At 34.4% G+C, this 15,585-nt stretch overlaps 1 protein-coding gene across 1 annotated transcript in view; it reads right to left on the bottom strand.

The window, feature by feature from the left end:
• Positions 1 to 15,585, bottom strand: part of OSBPL11 (oxysterol binding protein like 11) — a 72,680-nt gene that overhangs the window by 26,442 nt on the left and 30,653 nt on the right. Inside the window, exons 6-8 of the mRNA XM_010994453.3 lie at positions 10,081 to 10,282; positions 6,481 to 6,626; positions 1,513 to 1,653 (exon numbers count right to left, since the gene is read on the bottom strand). Of these exons, the coding sequence (XP_010992755.1) occupies positions 1,513 to 1,653; positions 6,481 to 6,626; positions 10,081 to 10,282 (489 nt within the window). The remainder of the gene's footprint in view (positions 1 to 1,512; positions 1,654 to 6,480; positions 6,627 to 10,080; positions 10,283 to 15,585) is intronic.

Below are 15,585 nucleotides of genomic sequence, written 5' to 3'. Positions count from 1 at the left end.
ATGCAGATTCTGGTTCTCTAACTTTGAGATTAGGGGCTGAGATTACACATTTCTAACAAGTTCTCAGGTGATAGAGATGTTACTGATCTTCCAACCACTTTTTTTTTCTTCTTTCAGTTTTAATGAGGCATAATTGACAAAAAATGTAAGATATTTAAAGTGTACTTGTAGTGATTTGATATACACATATATAGTGAAAGGACTCAAACCATCAAGTTAATTCAGACCACATTTTTAAAGTAGCAAGCCTGTAGACCAGGGGTTTGCAGACTATGGCCTTTAGGCCAAATCTGGCCTCCTATTTGTATAAATAATGTTTTGTTGGAACACATCCATGCCTATCCAACATATTATCTATGGCCGCTTTCATAATACAAAGCTGGGTTAAGTAGTGTTGATCCTTAAACAATATGGGTTTGAATTGCAGGTCTACTTATATGTGGATTTTTTCCAATAAACATACAAAAAATATACATGTAGAACATCATGTGCAAGACTTGTATTGAAGTGGATAGTCTATCCTTACAAAGGGGTGAGGTGAGTGATATTTAGTATAAAATTAATAATATGTTAGTTTTCTTACTGTTTTATAACTTTGCTTTCAAAGAATTACATTACCAGAATTACATTACCGTACAGTATGCCTCTCTCATGTGAAAAACTGCAAATCATCACAGGTATGTCATTTTTTCAATATAATAATGTTTCCAATTTTATATTCTGAATATGATTATAATACTGTATGCCATAAAAATTTTATAACTATTCATTAGTGTATGGGCTAGGCTACCACGAAGCCGATTACACTAAGCTATCATAAAGCAATCATGTTGCTGTTTCTTCATTATCAATGCACGAATCATTATACCTGTAAATAAATAAGAATTTTTTTCACATTATCTTCTCATTTTTGATGTCAAGTGTTAGTAATACATATAACAGCTACAGTGTTTGTATTATGTAAGACAATACTGAGGTAGGTACTGACAGACAGATGATTCATCTTGTAAGCAGACCATGTAAACATAAGGTATGCGTGGGGGGTTGGTGCCCCTAACCCTTGCATTATTCAAGGGTCACCTGTAGTTCTAACAAAGACCTATGCCCACAGAGCTAAAAATATTTACTATCTGGTCCTTTACAGAAAATGTTTGCTGACCTCTGTTACAGGTAATACCAAAATGCACTACCCAACGTGGGAAGTAGGAGTAAAGTAGAAGTATCAATGACTTCCATGGTTTTGTGGGACTGTATCCTTTTCTTTAGGATTTCCAGTTCTGTATCCCATTGGGCCCCTTTTATTTTGTACAGGAACAAGAAGACTGTAGGTCTTTATGTGCCATGTGACTTAATGCTACACCAAAAAACCATTACATTTTTTTATGAAAATAAGAAATGACCAAGAGACTAAGAAACCAATTCTGAAAGGTTAAAAAGCCCTGGCAACATTGAACACTTAATGGTATAGTCCTGACTTAATGACCTCTATAGACAGTTTATCCCATTACTTACTCTTGTTAAATCCATGCCCAGCTTGAGCTGTGACAAGAGATGGAGGATAACACTGCGTTGCTCTTCCACAGCTCCCAGGTCATCCTCCTTGTTGTCACAAGTGTCCTTCACCTCATCATCTGCATTTATTTCTTCAGGTTCCTTGATGTAACACAAAGCAAGTCTATCGTTAAACGTGCTTATTAATATCCATTATTACATGTGCTTCTTAATATCCATTAAGAATAAAAGTATAAACGTCAGACAAAGACATTTATATTGGGCTTAAATGAATCTGAGAACAGACACAAACCTTTCTGAAAATGTAACTGCCATCACTTGGCCATGGAACCGATTTCCTTCAATGAACCCATTATCACTGACATTGAACATACTGTGGTTTTGCCATATATATCGCACATAAAGTCCATATATTTTATGAAAACAAAATTTTTCAGAAAGAGTGAAAAATGTCTCATCTGAATCTTAGGCTTTGCAGGCTTTGACCACTTACCTGGGGACTCTACCACTACCTATAATTTAAGTTCAAGGTGTTTTGAGAATTAAGTATTTGCCCTATGTTTAAGCTAAAACTATAAAGCTATAAAGGTAAAATTTTACAGTGACTGGACATGCCAAGTCTAACTTCTGTAATCTATATTTAGATATTCACTCATTCTTAGAGTTGTCAGAAAGAAACTGGGGTTGAAGAGACTTCTAGGTGCAGGTATGGAAACCCGGTAGTTGCTTATGCAGTCTTAATGCCACAAAAAGTTCTCTGCACAGTTCTTCAATCAATCAATAATACAACCCCTTGAAAAACCAAAAATGTTTACTCTCATCTCCACAGGGTCTTAGCTCCAGATAACTGATTAAGAGAAACTTAATTTCTTATTTATTTCTATGTAAACAACGAACAACAGTTTCAAATCCCAAGATTCTATAACCTTATCAGATACCACTTTACATGTTTATGTGGGGATGGTGTCCCATCTTTCTCAGTGGTACCTCTTTGTGCAAGAGAGATTTATATGAGTATATTATCTTTGTTATTGTGTTAAATTTTAAGTTATGAGGGTTTTAAAAGGAAATGATTTTGTTAATGTCTCTGCCTTTAATTTTCTCTTCCTATCAAATAAGAAGCCTGTCTGTTCTATATAGTAGCTAGGCAAAGAAAACCAACCCTAATCAGGCACAAAATCAAGAATTTAATGTTCTCAAAACATTAAAAGCGAAGTATAAAACATGGTGACAGAATTAAAGAATAATGGGTTTCTGGTCATTCTTTTGCCTCTGTTTTTCTCCTTTTTCCTGTTCCCTTCTACCAAGGAAATCTTTATCAGCTCACATTCTGATAAATAAATTAATGGTCTAGTTTATTTCTTCAAAGACCAAACACAACTATTGTTTGTGTATATCAGAATTGCTTCTGTTTTTATGACCTTGAGGAGAGATCCCAAAGGTAAGTTTCTCAATTCCTTTTCAAAGGCTAGTAAGTCGGTAGGAGGTATTTCCTGTTATCTACCCTAAATCAGTTGCACAATATAGTTTAAGTACACTTATGAGTGTTTACTCATCATAAAACAAGGGGAAAAACTGAATTATCCCCCCTCTCTATATATGAATATCAAAAATAATAATTTTTCATTTGAGAAATGTTGAGGAAAAAAAACCTAATAGGTCCCGATTAAATAATGTTCTCCAACCTTCTGAAAGCTTTCATTACATATGAGGTCAGAACCTAGGACACAGATTAATAATGCAAATATAGCCTTAATATTATTATATAATACAAAGTTTACTTTGTGGTTTCCTCTAATGAAAATAACATTAAACCAAAGAGATAAAACATAATCTGGTAGAAAAACTATTTAAAAGAATACAGTTTTTGTTGTTTCTATAAAAATATTCAAATCACTTATTCGAACAGGAAAAAAAAAAAAAAAGGAATTCTATTCACAATTAAATACTGATTATAAAGCCTGATGTGAATGGAAGAATTTGGAAGCTCTCTTTCCTTTTTGAAATGCTTCTCAGAGATCATCATGTCTTTTTTAAAGAAAAGCTTAAGGTAAAAAAAAGCATTACCAAAATTCAAGTAAACATGCTCAAATGTACAAAACCCCTACAAACCCAGGATGGTTAGCAAATAAAGTTGCAAGAGCTGTTGAATTTCTGGGAATTCATACTATCCGGAGATTACATGGCAAGGGGAAACCCCAATATTCCAAAAAACTCATACTAACTCCATTTTTTGTCCTCCTAATCCCTGACTTGGGCACTAAGGAATTGTGGGCTTCATTCTAACCTCATTGGGGTTTACCTCCTCTATCATCTGACAGTGAAATCTCCACTATTGTAATAAACATTTCCAGTTTGCATTAAAATTCGTATTCCAAAGAAAGCATATGTTAACTTTTCAAAAACAATTCAGGTCTTTTCTGGTATGCTTGAGTGGAGTATAATGTCTTTAGTAACTGAAAAAAAAATCTATGCACTTATTTTTCTTGTACTTGCACTAGGTGATATATTGGTCTACTCACCATTTCAAAAGATTTGGTAATTCACCAGTCCTCTCCTTCCCACCTCTGTGCCCCATCTCTAACATATGCCTCTATCCTGATTTCCAACATGCTTTATACTCTCATTCAGAAAAATGAAAATATTATAGTATATGACCTACAGTTTATAATTTTTTACTTGCAAATTTTCTCTTGCACCAAAGCTTTGGTTTCATCATTTCCAATTGCTTTTCATATACATTAACAATCATATATCCTCTTCACATAAAATTCAACATGTTCATAAATCATACTAAATCTTTTCTCTCAAAAAGCTCTTTCTGGGGGGAGGGTATAGCTCAGTGGTACAGCACATGCTTAGCCTGCACAAGGTCCTGGGTTCAATCCCCAGTACCTCCATTAAATAAAAAAAAACCTGATTACCTTCCCCCTCAAAACAAACAAACAAACAAAAGCTCCTTCTTCCTAATTTTGCTAGCTTTGTGAATGGCACCACAATTTTAATCATTTAGGCTCAAAAACTTGGAGTTATCTTTGATCCAACCCTGTATCAAGTCAATCACCAAGTTCAACTGATTTTTCACTTGAAATGTACAGTATTTATTCATTTGTCTTTATTGCTACTTCCACAGCCTTCTATACACACTTTAATTCCAAGTTGTACCAGATATTGATCTTTTTAAATATATCACATCCCTCTCCAAGCTCAAGACCTCATTACCTATCACAGTAAGACTAAATTTTTCTATATGAGTTTTATCTTCCTCAGGGACACAATTTACACTGTATTCTGTGGAGCAGTGCTCCAGGGATTATTATTTCACAGTGTAAATGGTCATCTGGATTTGTAAAATCCAACAACCCTGGGATCATTTGCCATAAACCAGGAGCTCTGCTGAATTTATTTTATCTTCATAACAATCTTAAAAGGTACTATTACCCTTCTCTTACAGATGAGGAAGCTAAGAGTGGTTAATCAATTGATTCACGTTAGTAAATGACAGGACCTGAGTTCAAAATCATTAGGCAAGCCTTCTCCAAAGTAAGTAAGTATACATGCCTTAGTATCTCTGCTCATGTTACTCCTCCATCTTGAGAGTCCCTTACTACTATTCTTCTCTTCAAATCTTATCTCCTTTCAAAGCCCAATTCCAATTCCACTTTCTCTCTCAAGCTTTCCTCATCCTCTCTACTCAATGTATCTCTCTTCTCTCCCTGAATGCCCATAACCCAAGAGCCTAAACAATAGCAATTAAGATGAAAAAATAAATACAGCTTCATATTATCATCTCATTGTTTTGGTGTATATGTGCTGTGACTCTAAATAGATTTTTAGTCTCTTCAGTGAAAGAACTGTCTTCTATTTTTGTATGCCCTCTAATTCTTAACACTGGACTTGTCAAATACTAGACAGCTTAATAAATATTTACTAACTGCTTGACTCCACAAATGAATTAGTCATAAAGCTATAGACAATAAGGATTTCATACTTCTTCTTTCTTTCCCCTGCCCACCCTGCTGCCATTGCCTGCCTCATTGAGTCAAACCCCTGCCAGTTTGGAAGTCCCTATGTCATACGTTTCTTTAAAGAACTAATTTGCAAATATATAAACAACCATAAACTATGCATTACTCTTGACACAGTAATTCTACTTGGGAATATAACCTAAAGAAATAAGGGGAGGAAAAAAAAAAACCAGACAAGATGATACAGAATTATTTATAAGGACAAAAAATAACAAAAACCCTAGACATTCAATAGCCTACTTCAAGCTTTTAAAACTTTAATTATATAGGCCTTGAAAGTATCAAATGAAAAGAGCTTAAAACAAAACTATCTATGTAATTATGATAACCATAAAAGTAACAGATGTGAACTCAAAAGGCAAAAAAAAAACCCAGTATGATTTGTTACAGCGGTGAAACTATGAATAGAAGAAAACACTCTTCAGCTTCTGAGAAATGTGGAATGAATAATACTTTAAAAATATTAAACCCTAAACTGTGTGCCATTTAAGTAGAATAAATTTTTAAAAATTGGTTTGGTAAAGTGCTTACTATCAGAAAAACTAATAGTAAACTCTTAAACTTGTAAATTTAATATGAAACACCTAGTAAATAATGTTAAATAAAGAAATGTAAGAGATAAATATCATGTACATAATCTTCTATTAGAAAAGCTATTTTCCAAAAAAAGAAAAACATGTAAATTTCAATTTTTAAATACTTTTATATCAAGCAAGGGTAAACCAAAACTAAAAAGGGCACATAATTTAACCTGGAAGACAGAACATGTACAAATTTTATACAGCAGACCCCTTCCAAAGCCAATGCATTTTAAGGTAGAACAACGTCTAGAGTCTGCTCTTGTTAAATGGACTTGCATGTCCTGACAATGAAAAGAGAACTGATACTTTTCAATGATTACTAATTTTTACACCAAACCCTTATTTTCACATTACCTTACCCTTGCTAATAGTCCAGATTCTGCAACACACTGCTCCTCTGGGACTGCCATTGGCTTACTCTGCTCAGTTGCAAAGGGCTGGTCAGCTCCATTTTTATAGTGGTTTGATAAAGGTATCTTTGGTTCTAACCACTCGATTGTCGTTCCTGATGAAGTAAGAGAAAACTTTCGCTGAAACTTGCTCATAATCTGGAAAGTTCAGCAGATGTGGATTTTATTTAACAATTTTCCTTGAGCCTATAAGACTAAAAGCAATTCAGCCTGTTAAGAGACTCTGCAAGACAGTGACTTGTATCTCATTAGCATAAGCATCATGATTGGGTATTTTACTACAGAGTAACTTGTAACTTGAAATCAGATACCATTTAAATGAATCAACCCTGAACAGTACTGAACTCACTTCTTGGGCAAATCTGTGACTCAGAAAGTATATTCCCAGCCTAATAGTTGATTTGCTGTCTTTCCTGCATGAACCATGTCCCTCAAGAGATAAAAAGTATACCATTAGGCTGAAGAGAGTCACAATTACAGGAGGAGGCTGTGATTGTGAAACAGTAAAATTTGCTTCAGTTTGGGATTGAACTTTTTCTCAGTAGCAGCTTTCTAACCAATCAAGATAATTTTCTTGATCTAATTTAAGAATTGCAAATGCATGTCCATTTTTTTTTCCAGTCATATGAAAAAGCTCCATATACTTTTAAACTCAAAGGCTCTTCTACTGAATAAATAATAGCTGACCTAGTAAAAGACCGTGGTCTCATTTAGAGACCTGTCATCTTCTCAGTTAATGACTCAATGTCTCTTATTACCCTCAACTAGTTTAACAAAGTGGATTCTATGCCTAATCAATAATGGAAAGTGTTCCATTTGATTTCAGAGGCTGATCTAGGTTGCAGAGAAGCTTGATTATAGAATGCTACATTAAGGGATGCTCAGACTACTACAGCAGAAATTAAAAGGCGTATGGAATTTACTTAGTCTATAATAAAATCCCAGACTTCAGTAGAGAAATAAATTACAAAGTACTTATCAGGCTACCAGGCAGTTTGCCTTGCTACTTAGTTAAGTTTCACTTGGCACTGGGGGGATACACAGTCATGGTAATGCCCTAGATAAATGAACGGAACCTGTTGCAAAATTCCAAAGAAATGAAACCACTTTGCACCTACCTTGAAATGTTTATTTTTAACATTTAAAATGCATTTAAAATGGACACAAACACCAAACTTTAAAAGATGTGTTTTAGGAGGTCACTCAACTGACAGGAAACCATACCAAAATTCTTTATCATACCAATCATTTGGTCTTGGGATCCCTCTAAAGCAATAATTACTACTGTGTCTCTGTATAACACACATTAAGACCTCATGGGACTAAACACTAGTTTTTATTTAAATTTCACTTCTCCGATCATCTCAAAATTTGAGTGGGAAGGTAATTCAGTTTTTTCATAATTATATTTTCATTCTCAAGTGACTTAAGAATAAATTTCTACAGACCTAATTTGGAAAACATGGCAATTTGCGAGAAATAGCAATATTACTGAATTAATTCCCTCAAATACTCACAAGTCTGTGCTCTAAAAGACAGTGATAAGAGAGAACATCTTTTACTTTAAACAATTCTGTAAAGTTTACAATGTGTTTCATTTTAATTTAAAAAATACAAATTTATATTGTGCATACTTCATTAATCATGAAGCAATCATTTAAAAATATGGCTATAAAACTACAACAATGAAATTCTAAGAAATTAAAAAATTACACAGTATTGAATAAATCAAATAATTTTTTTGAATTGAAGTATATTTGATTTACAATATTATATTAGTTTCAGGAGTACAGCATAGTGATTCAGGATTTTTATAGATCATACTACACTAAAAGTTATTATAAGATAATGGCTATAATTCCCTGTGCTATACAATATGTCCTGTTGCTTACCTATTTACAAACATAGATTTTCAAACAACAGTGAGGTAAAATAAAAACTAAGAAAAAAAGAAAAGCCTGGTTGGGCATGTACTAATATATTAACAGGGGCAATTTCTGTTTGGTAGGATAATGTACAATTTTTTTCAATTGAATGGTAATTTCTAAATTTTTTATGAGTATGTTGCTTTAAAATAGGAGAAATGTATATTGGACTACTTACAATTTCTCTGAGGCACCAGTCCATGTTCTCAACTCACAATTTAGGCTCTTCCATCTCTCTGGAATGCCCTTTCCCCTGCCTCCCACCCCTAAGCTAACTGGTTTTCCTAGCTTTTCTGTGTCCTTCCCATACTTTCCTATCAGAAGTATTAGTCCATTCATATATTCTCCCACAGTACTTTGTTCCCATGTAAATGATACTTTACATATTAATTATATTTAACTATTTACATGTTTCTTACCCAAGCTGACTATGAGTTCCTTAAAAGCAACACAAATAACTTACTGGCCTCTGTAATACTGCCCTGACCTATATCTACAATTACCATTAGCTTGTTACTGTTAGCTTGAAATACTGAATTTAGGCCCACACAGGATGGGATTCATACCATATCCATATCAAGATCTGACTGTAGTTAACTTTTTCCTGAGCAAAGTCTCAATTTCTTTCTAAAATATCTTTCTTTCACAAGTAAGGGGGAAAAAAAAAACAAGCAAGGGGAGTTAGCTGGATAAGAGAACAAAGAATGCTGGGAAATACTGGGTCACTACTATTAATACAATGTGATGCGGTTGAGGGGTTTGGAGAGATGTTGTTAAAGGGTACAAACTTGCAACCAGAAGATGAATAAGTCCCAGAGATCAAATGTACAACATAGTGAATACAGTCACCAATAATGTATTAAATATTCCAAAGTTGCTAAGAGACTAGATCCTAAATGCTCTCACTACAAAAAATATGACAGTTATGTGATATGACGGAGGTATCAGCTAACATTTTGGTGGTAATCATATCACAATATATAAATGTATCAAATCAACACATTGTATACCTTAAACTTACACAATGTTATATGTTTATTACATCTCAATTTTAAAAATGATGAGTTTATTCATCTTATTTAATTGGAAAACTCATCTTTTGTTACCCCATGCAATAACATTCTTTGCCTCAGTAAATTAAGTTCAACAAATTAAGTGTTCTCAAATACTAGATGCATGTCTTATTTTTCAAACTGAAAGGTGACTGACAGACTTTAATATATATTTCTCAATCCGGAAATAATGATTAGTGGACTAAGCCAAAACTCAAGGAATGATTCTAACATTTCTACTTTGATAGATGGAGAAATAGTGATGCCATCAACTTTAATAAAAATATAGAAGATGTGAGTTTTGAGTTCATTTTCTGACATGGTGAGTCTGAGGTTTCTAAAGGGATATTTAAATTATATAAGACTAAAAATCATTTTACATTTGAAAATGGACATAATAAAAAAGACTTTATACAACATTAGTGCGATAATTAAAAACCAAGAGGCTTGCTGGTTTTCTATTTGCTTTGTTTTGTTCTAATTAAGATTTTCTGGAGTAGAATTACAAAGAATGCAGTTAGCCCTTTCCATTGGCCTGCAGTGCTAAGTCTTACCTTTAAGCAATAACTTACCTGAAGGCAATGAGCCTTTTTGATGTGATGCATGCTGCAACTGGAGAATATGAAAGCAGTCATTTAAGCAGTTCATAGTTGCCATGGAAGTAGCCTTGAGCATTAAGAGATCCTGGTCCAAGGAACTAAGGTGGCCAGAAGCAGGAAGGCATTCAATTCGTCTAATTAAGTCTCTTTGTTGTCCTTCAGCATGAGACATCATCTAAGGAAAACAACAGTTCTGTGTGTCCCACTCATAATTTCTTGCCATATATACATATATACATGTATACATACAATTGCCATTTTAACTACCATATTCTGTATAACAAGTATACATACATAGTTGCCGTTTTTAGGACATATTAGGCTTAGAAATCTATTTTAAGTTTGGCTATTCTCAATTGAGAAGCATTATTAAATTAAATTATTATTAAATGCTTCTCAATTGAGCAAAAGATGGTAATCTTTAGCAGATGTGCTTTTTCTTTGGCAGCAACGAAGATCAAGACTTGCCACCTTTTATTAACAGTATAAATTTATACAAGTCATCAGAAAGAACATTCCAGATCACCTTTAACAGTAGCATTAAATATTTCACTCCAAAGTAAAATTAATTCCCAGTCTGGGCTCTCAACCATTTTTACACAGCATCTCTGGACAGGCCCAATTTGAACCTACAGTGAGGACAAGATAGTCTACATGCTTCTGTTTGCTAATCTTTCTGGTTCCGTTAGGTTGATTTTGGAGCAAATACTGGATGTAAGCTTTTCAGGTTAAAAGAGTTCAATACGCTTTTTGATTAGGAGGTTTATCTGTAATAGAGTCAATGGAATAACAATGATGAGGAGCAATCAATTTTTTAAAATGAAAACTGAATTTATCGTGCTTAATTACTTTCAATTGTGAGCAGAAGGTTCTCATCTCAGATTGCCTATCCTTTGAACATTATTTTAATTCACATAGACTCTTTAGTGGAGAGACATTTTTAGCTTTCAAAGGCTCTGCTCCAGACAAATTTTCATACAGTTCATCCGAGGGCTAGTGAAAAAAGAGATGCAAAATGATCCTATCAAGCAAACCAAGTGTGTCATATATGAAACAGCCCCTGAAAAATACATCGTGGTACTGGATCAAACACTACAAGAGTGGTTAAATGAAAAGTGTCGGTATAAAGGTATCTACACAAATCTTCCTCCATTTACAATGGTGTTACACCCTGATAAATCCATCATAAGTTAAAAATATCACAAGTTGGAAATATCAGAAGTCAAAAATACATTTAATACACTTAACATACTGTACATCATAGCTCTGCCTAGTCTACATTAAGTGTGCTCAGAACTTTTACATTAGCCTACAGCTGCACAAAATCATCTAACACAAAGCCTGTTTTATAATACGGTACTCAATATTTCATGTTATTTTTTCTACTGCACTGAAAGTGAAAAACAGAATGGTTATACAGATACAGGATGGTTGTAAAGGTGCTAGCCGTTTACCCTCATGATCACGTGGCTGACTGAGAGCTGGGGCTTGCTGCCAGCATCAGGAGAAAGTACTGTACTACATATCACTAACCCAGGAAAAGATCAAAATTTAAAATTCAAAGGACAGTTTCTACTGAATGTGTATCACTTTTGCACCACTGTAAAGTCAAAATATCATAAGTCAAACCATTGTAAGTTGGGGACTGTTTGTGTATATGTAAATGTTTTTGTATATAAATGTCAGGACTAACTCCCAATAATCTAAAATTATGAATAAGTACAACTACTTTGGAAAACAGTTTGGCAATATCTACTAGAGTTAAATATATAGAGCTAAATAAACATAATCCATGACCCAACAATTATATTCTTAGATACACAGCCAACAGATATGTATATATGTTCATAAACTCAAATGTCTACCAACCCTGGAATGAATAAAAAATATTAAGATATGTCCATATAATAAATACTGTGAAGCAACAAAGGAACTGCTACATTCAATATCACAAGTAAATCTACAACATATGTTGACTAAAAAGAAGCCATACCTAAAGGAGCACATACTATTTGATTCCAGTTTTAGAAATTTCAAAAGTAGACAAAATAAATACATGGTATTAGAAGTCAGGATAGCGAGGAGAGTGTAGTGACGGAGAGGCATGAGAGGGTCTTCTAGGGTGCTGGAAATATTTAATTTTTTAATCCAGGAGGTGGTTATGGAACGTTCAAGGATGTGCTGACTTTACAAACAGAAGTAACAGAGTGGAGGAAGTATGGCCTTTAGGGCTTGTCTAATAATCAGCAGTAAGTACACTGAGGCAGGGTTGTTAACGACTGACTTGAGCTGGTTAGGCTCTGTGTTACGTTCTAAGAGCTTCAATCTAGAGCCAAACAGAGTTTGTTCTTCACTTTCTTGAACTTGGAGAGTACAACTTCTAATTCTCATCATAGGAAAAAACAGTTGAAAAATTGAACTTTTAAATTAAAAACACTTGCTCACTAGACTACACTATTCAGAGAGCACAGAAGGGGAAAAAAGATGTACACTTATGATATGTATACTTTTTAATATTATGTTATAAAGCAATAAAAGTTTAATAAAGGAAAAAATCATAAATAGGACACTGACAACATAATCAGCTATCACAATATAATACTTAAGAGGAAAAAAAAAGTGTTTCTTTGTGTAAATGGCCCAAAAAAACCACCTGCTAATGCTGATGTTAGAAGTGAAGAGGCCTAAGAAAGTGATATTCTTGGTTAGAACAAAAAGCTTTTTAATTATAGCACAATGTTAAAATTTGGTTATGGTTCTTTTTTTTTCAGTTTTGTTTTATTAGGTAATTGACACAATTTGACTGCATATATATAATATATTGCATGTAAATACATATATACAATATACTGCACATATTTTTTAATTTACATGTATGTACTGTTCGTTTCTAAGAACAGTTTAGAGCTTTAGCTTTTTAAACTTACATAGTTATCAAAGGAGTAAAGCCAACTACAAAGTAAGAATCAAGAGAATGCAGTAATCCAATCATAAACATCAGTCAAATGTGCTTACACATATTCAAGAAATCAATCTTCTAAGTTATCAGTAGTTCATTTGTGTCCTTTTTTTTTGATTTCACAGATGAGTGATATCATATGGCATTTTTCTTTCTCTTTCTGGCTGGTTATGGTTCTTTGCAAAGCAAACAAAAGAGTTGTTCATATATTGACAACGAAATAGAACTGATTTGTGAAGCTGTTTTAGTGATTATTCCTAACATTATAAAAATCAGTTCCTCAAAAAAAAAAATGCCAGGAAAGCTGAAAACTTGCTTAATCTGTGTTTTGGAGCTAAACATGGTAAATATGGTGAGAGCGTGCATTGCTTAAGTGGCATCTAGGCTGTATGAAAACCAGATTGGAAACATGATTTTATCACCTGTATTTTAATTGTCTGTCTCCCTTTACTAGACTGGTCATGTTAGCTCCTCCCAGGGCAAGCAAAGTACCAGCATGAAGTGATTAATAGAGTAATTTGATAAACTGTACTAATTATAAACAGTAAATACTAAAGCAGATCACTTTAACACTTTAGTAATAAATCCACATTCAAGTACAGTATGACTCTATTCTCAATAGTCAGGTGCTTTTGCCAACTGTTATTTCTTCTACTACTGGACTTATTTATAGACTTTGATTAAAATATTTCTTTCAAACTCACTTTGAATTATATCGTTACATTACAGCTTCCTAGAACTGGATCACTCTAGAACCTAGAGCTGAATCACTCTAGAAGAGCAATTCTCAAACAGTGCTCTGCAGGTCCTTGTGGGAACCTATGGAGTCAAAACTATTCTTACAATAATTCTAGGAAATTATTTGCCTATGAATAAAAAATTATTTCACTGTGGTGGCATTTGCCTTGATGGTTCAAAAGCAATGGTGGGTAAAGCCGCTGGCATCTTAGAATCAAGGCAGTGTCATCATTGCCATGCATGGATAGATCTGGGGTGGTGGGGGCAGGGGGTGGAGCCAGTTCTACTTAAAAATGTCCTTGAAAAATCAGTAAAAATCATTCATTTTACTATATCTTTACTTCTGAGTATATGTTTTTTAAATAGCCTATGTGAAAAATGAGAAGTACACTTCTGCTGCACACCAGAAAAAATGTACTTCTGTTGCATACCAAAGTACAGTGGTTGCCCAAGGAAAAGCACTTGTATCACTGAGCTGCAAGTTGAACTAGTTGTGTTTTTCACAGATCACCATTCTGACAGGAAAGGATATATATGTATGTATATGAATATATATGTGCACGCACATGTGTGTGTGTGTGTGTGTGTGTGTGTGTGTGTGTGTGTGTGTGTGTGTGTGTATGTACGTATTTTGTCTCTGCCTCCCACCTCTTCCTGGCACACAGCTGTTAAAACCTTTGTAATTTCCTAAGTGATCAGAGCTAGGGGGGTCTTTTGTTATGACATTTGGTTTCTTGTAATAGCTTCAGGGCATAAAGTTGAAATATGTTCTTCGTTATTCTTAACAAACCCCTTTCAACCACAGTACAGTTTATGTGAAAGAAGTGATTTTTGCAGAGTCCCTAGATAAGGGCTTACTGCCAAGGGTACCGACCCTGTAGATTAAAGGATTAGAACTTTCAGCCCCACCCACCAACCTCTAGGGAGGAGAGAGGAACTGGAGGTTAAATTAATCACCAATAGCCAATGATTTAGTCAGCCATGCCTAAGTAATGAAGCCTCCACAAAAAACCATAGGAAAAGTTCAGAGAGCTTCTGATTGGCGAACACGTGGAGGTGCTGGGAGGGTGTGCAAACAGAAAGGACATGGAAGCTCTGCATTCTTTCCCCCAAATCTTGTCCTGTGCATCTTCTCCTCTAGCTGTTCCTGAATTATAGTCCTTTACAACACACAGGTATTGCAGTAAATACTGTTTTCCCAAGTTCTGTGAGTTGTCCTAGCAAATGTCTCAACCTGAAGAAGGGGTAATGGAAACCTCCCATTTATAGCTGGTTGGTCAGAAGCACAGATGACAACCTGGACTTGCAAATAGCATCTGAAGTGTGGGCAGCTTTGTGGGATCTGACACTAACTCAGATAAACAGAAACCCCCACACATTTGGTGACCAGAGTACAGAAGCATAGGATGTTGTAGTAGAATAGAGGAGAAGCACAGGAGGGTTTCCCCTTGACAGAATTACCGTTAGAAACTATGGCTCTTCAGGAATGGGGTAGTTGGTACATATTTTCTCAAAATTAAACAAAATGGCCTGTCACTTCAAGAAAACAACCGATAGTATTTGTTGCCAGTTATAAAATCTGAGCTTTAAAATGAAATTAGAATGTTGGAAAACCTCTATCTCTCACTATAAACCTGTCAGTTTCCCAATACTGAAAGCCTTTTCTGATGGGTTGGTGGGGATGTTAATGAATGTGCCTTTTTTTTTTATTGAAGTGTAGTTAGTTTACAATGTTGTGTCAATTTCTGGTGTACAGCATAATGTTTCATTCATACATACAT

This window comes from Camelus dromedarius, chromosome 2 (genome assembly GCF_036321535.1).
Source record: "Camelus dromedarius isolate mCamDro1 chromosome 2, mCamDro1.pat, whole genome shotgun sequence".
Taxonomy (NCBI): Eukaryota; Metazoa; Chordata; class Mammalia; order Artiodactyla; family Camelidae; genus Camelus; species Camelus dromedarius.
This window is presented reverse-complemented; position numbering and strand designations above follow the sequence as displayed.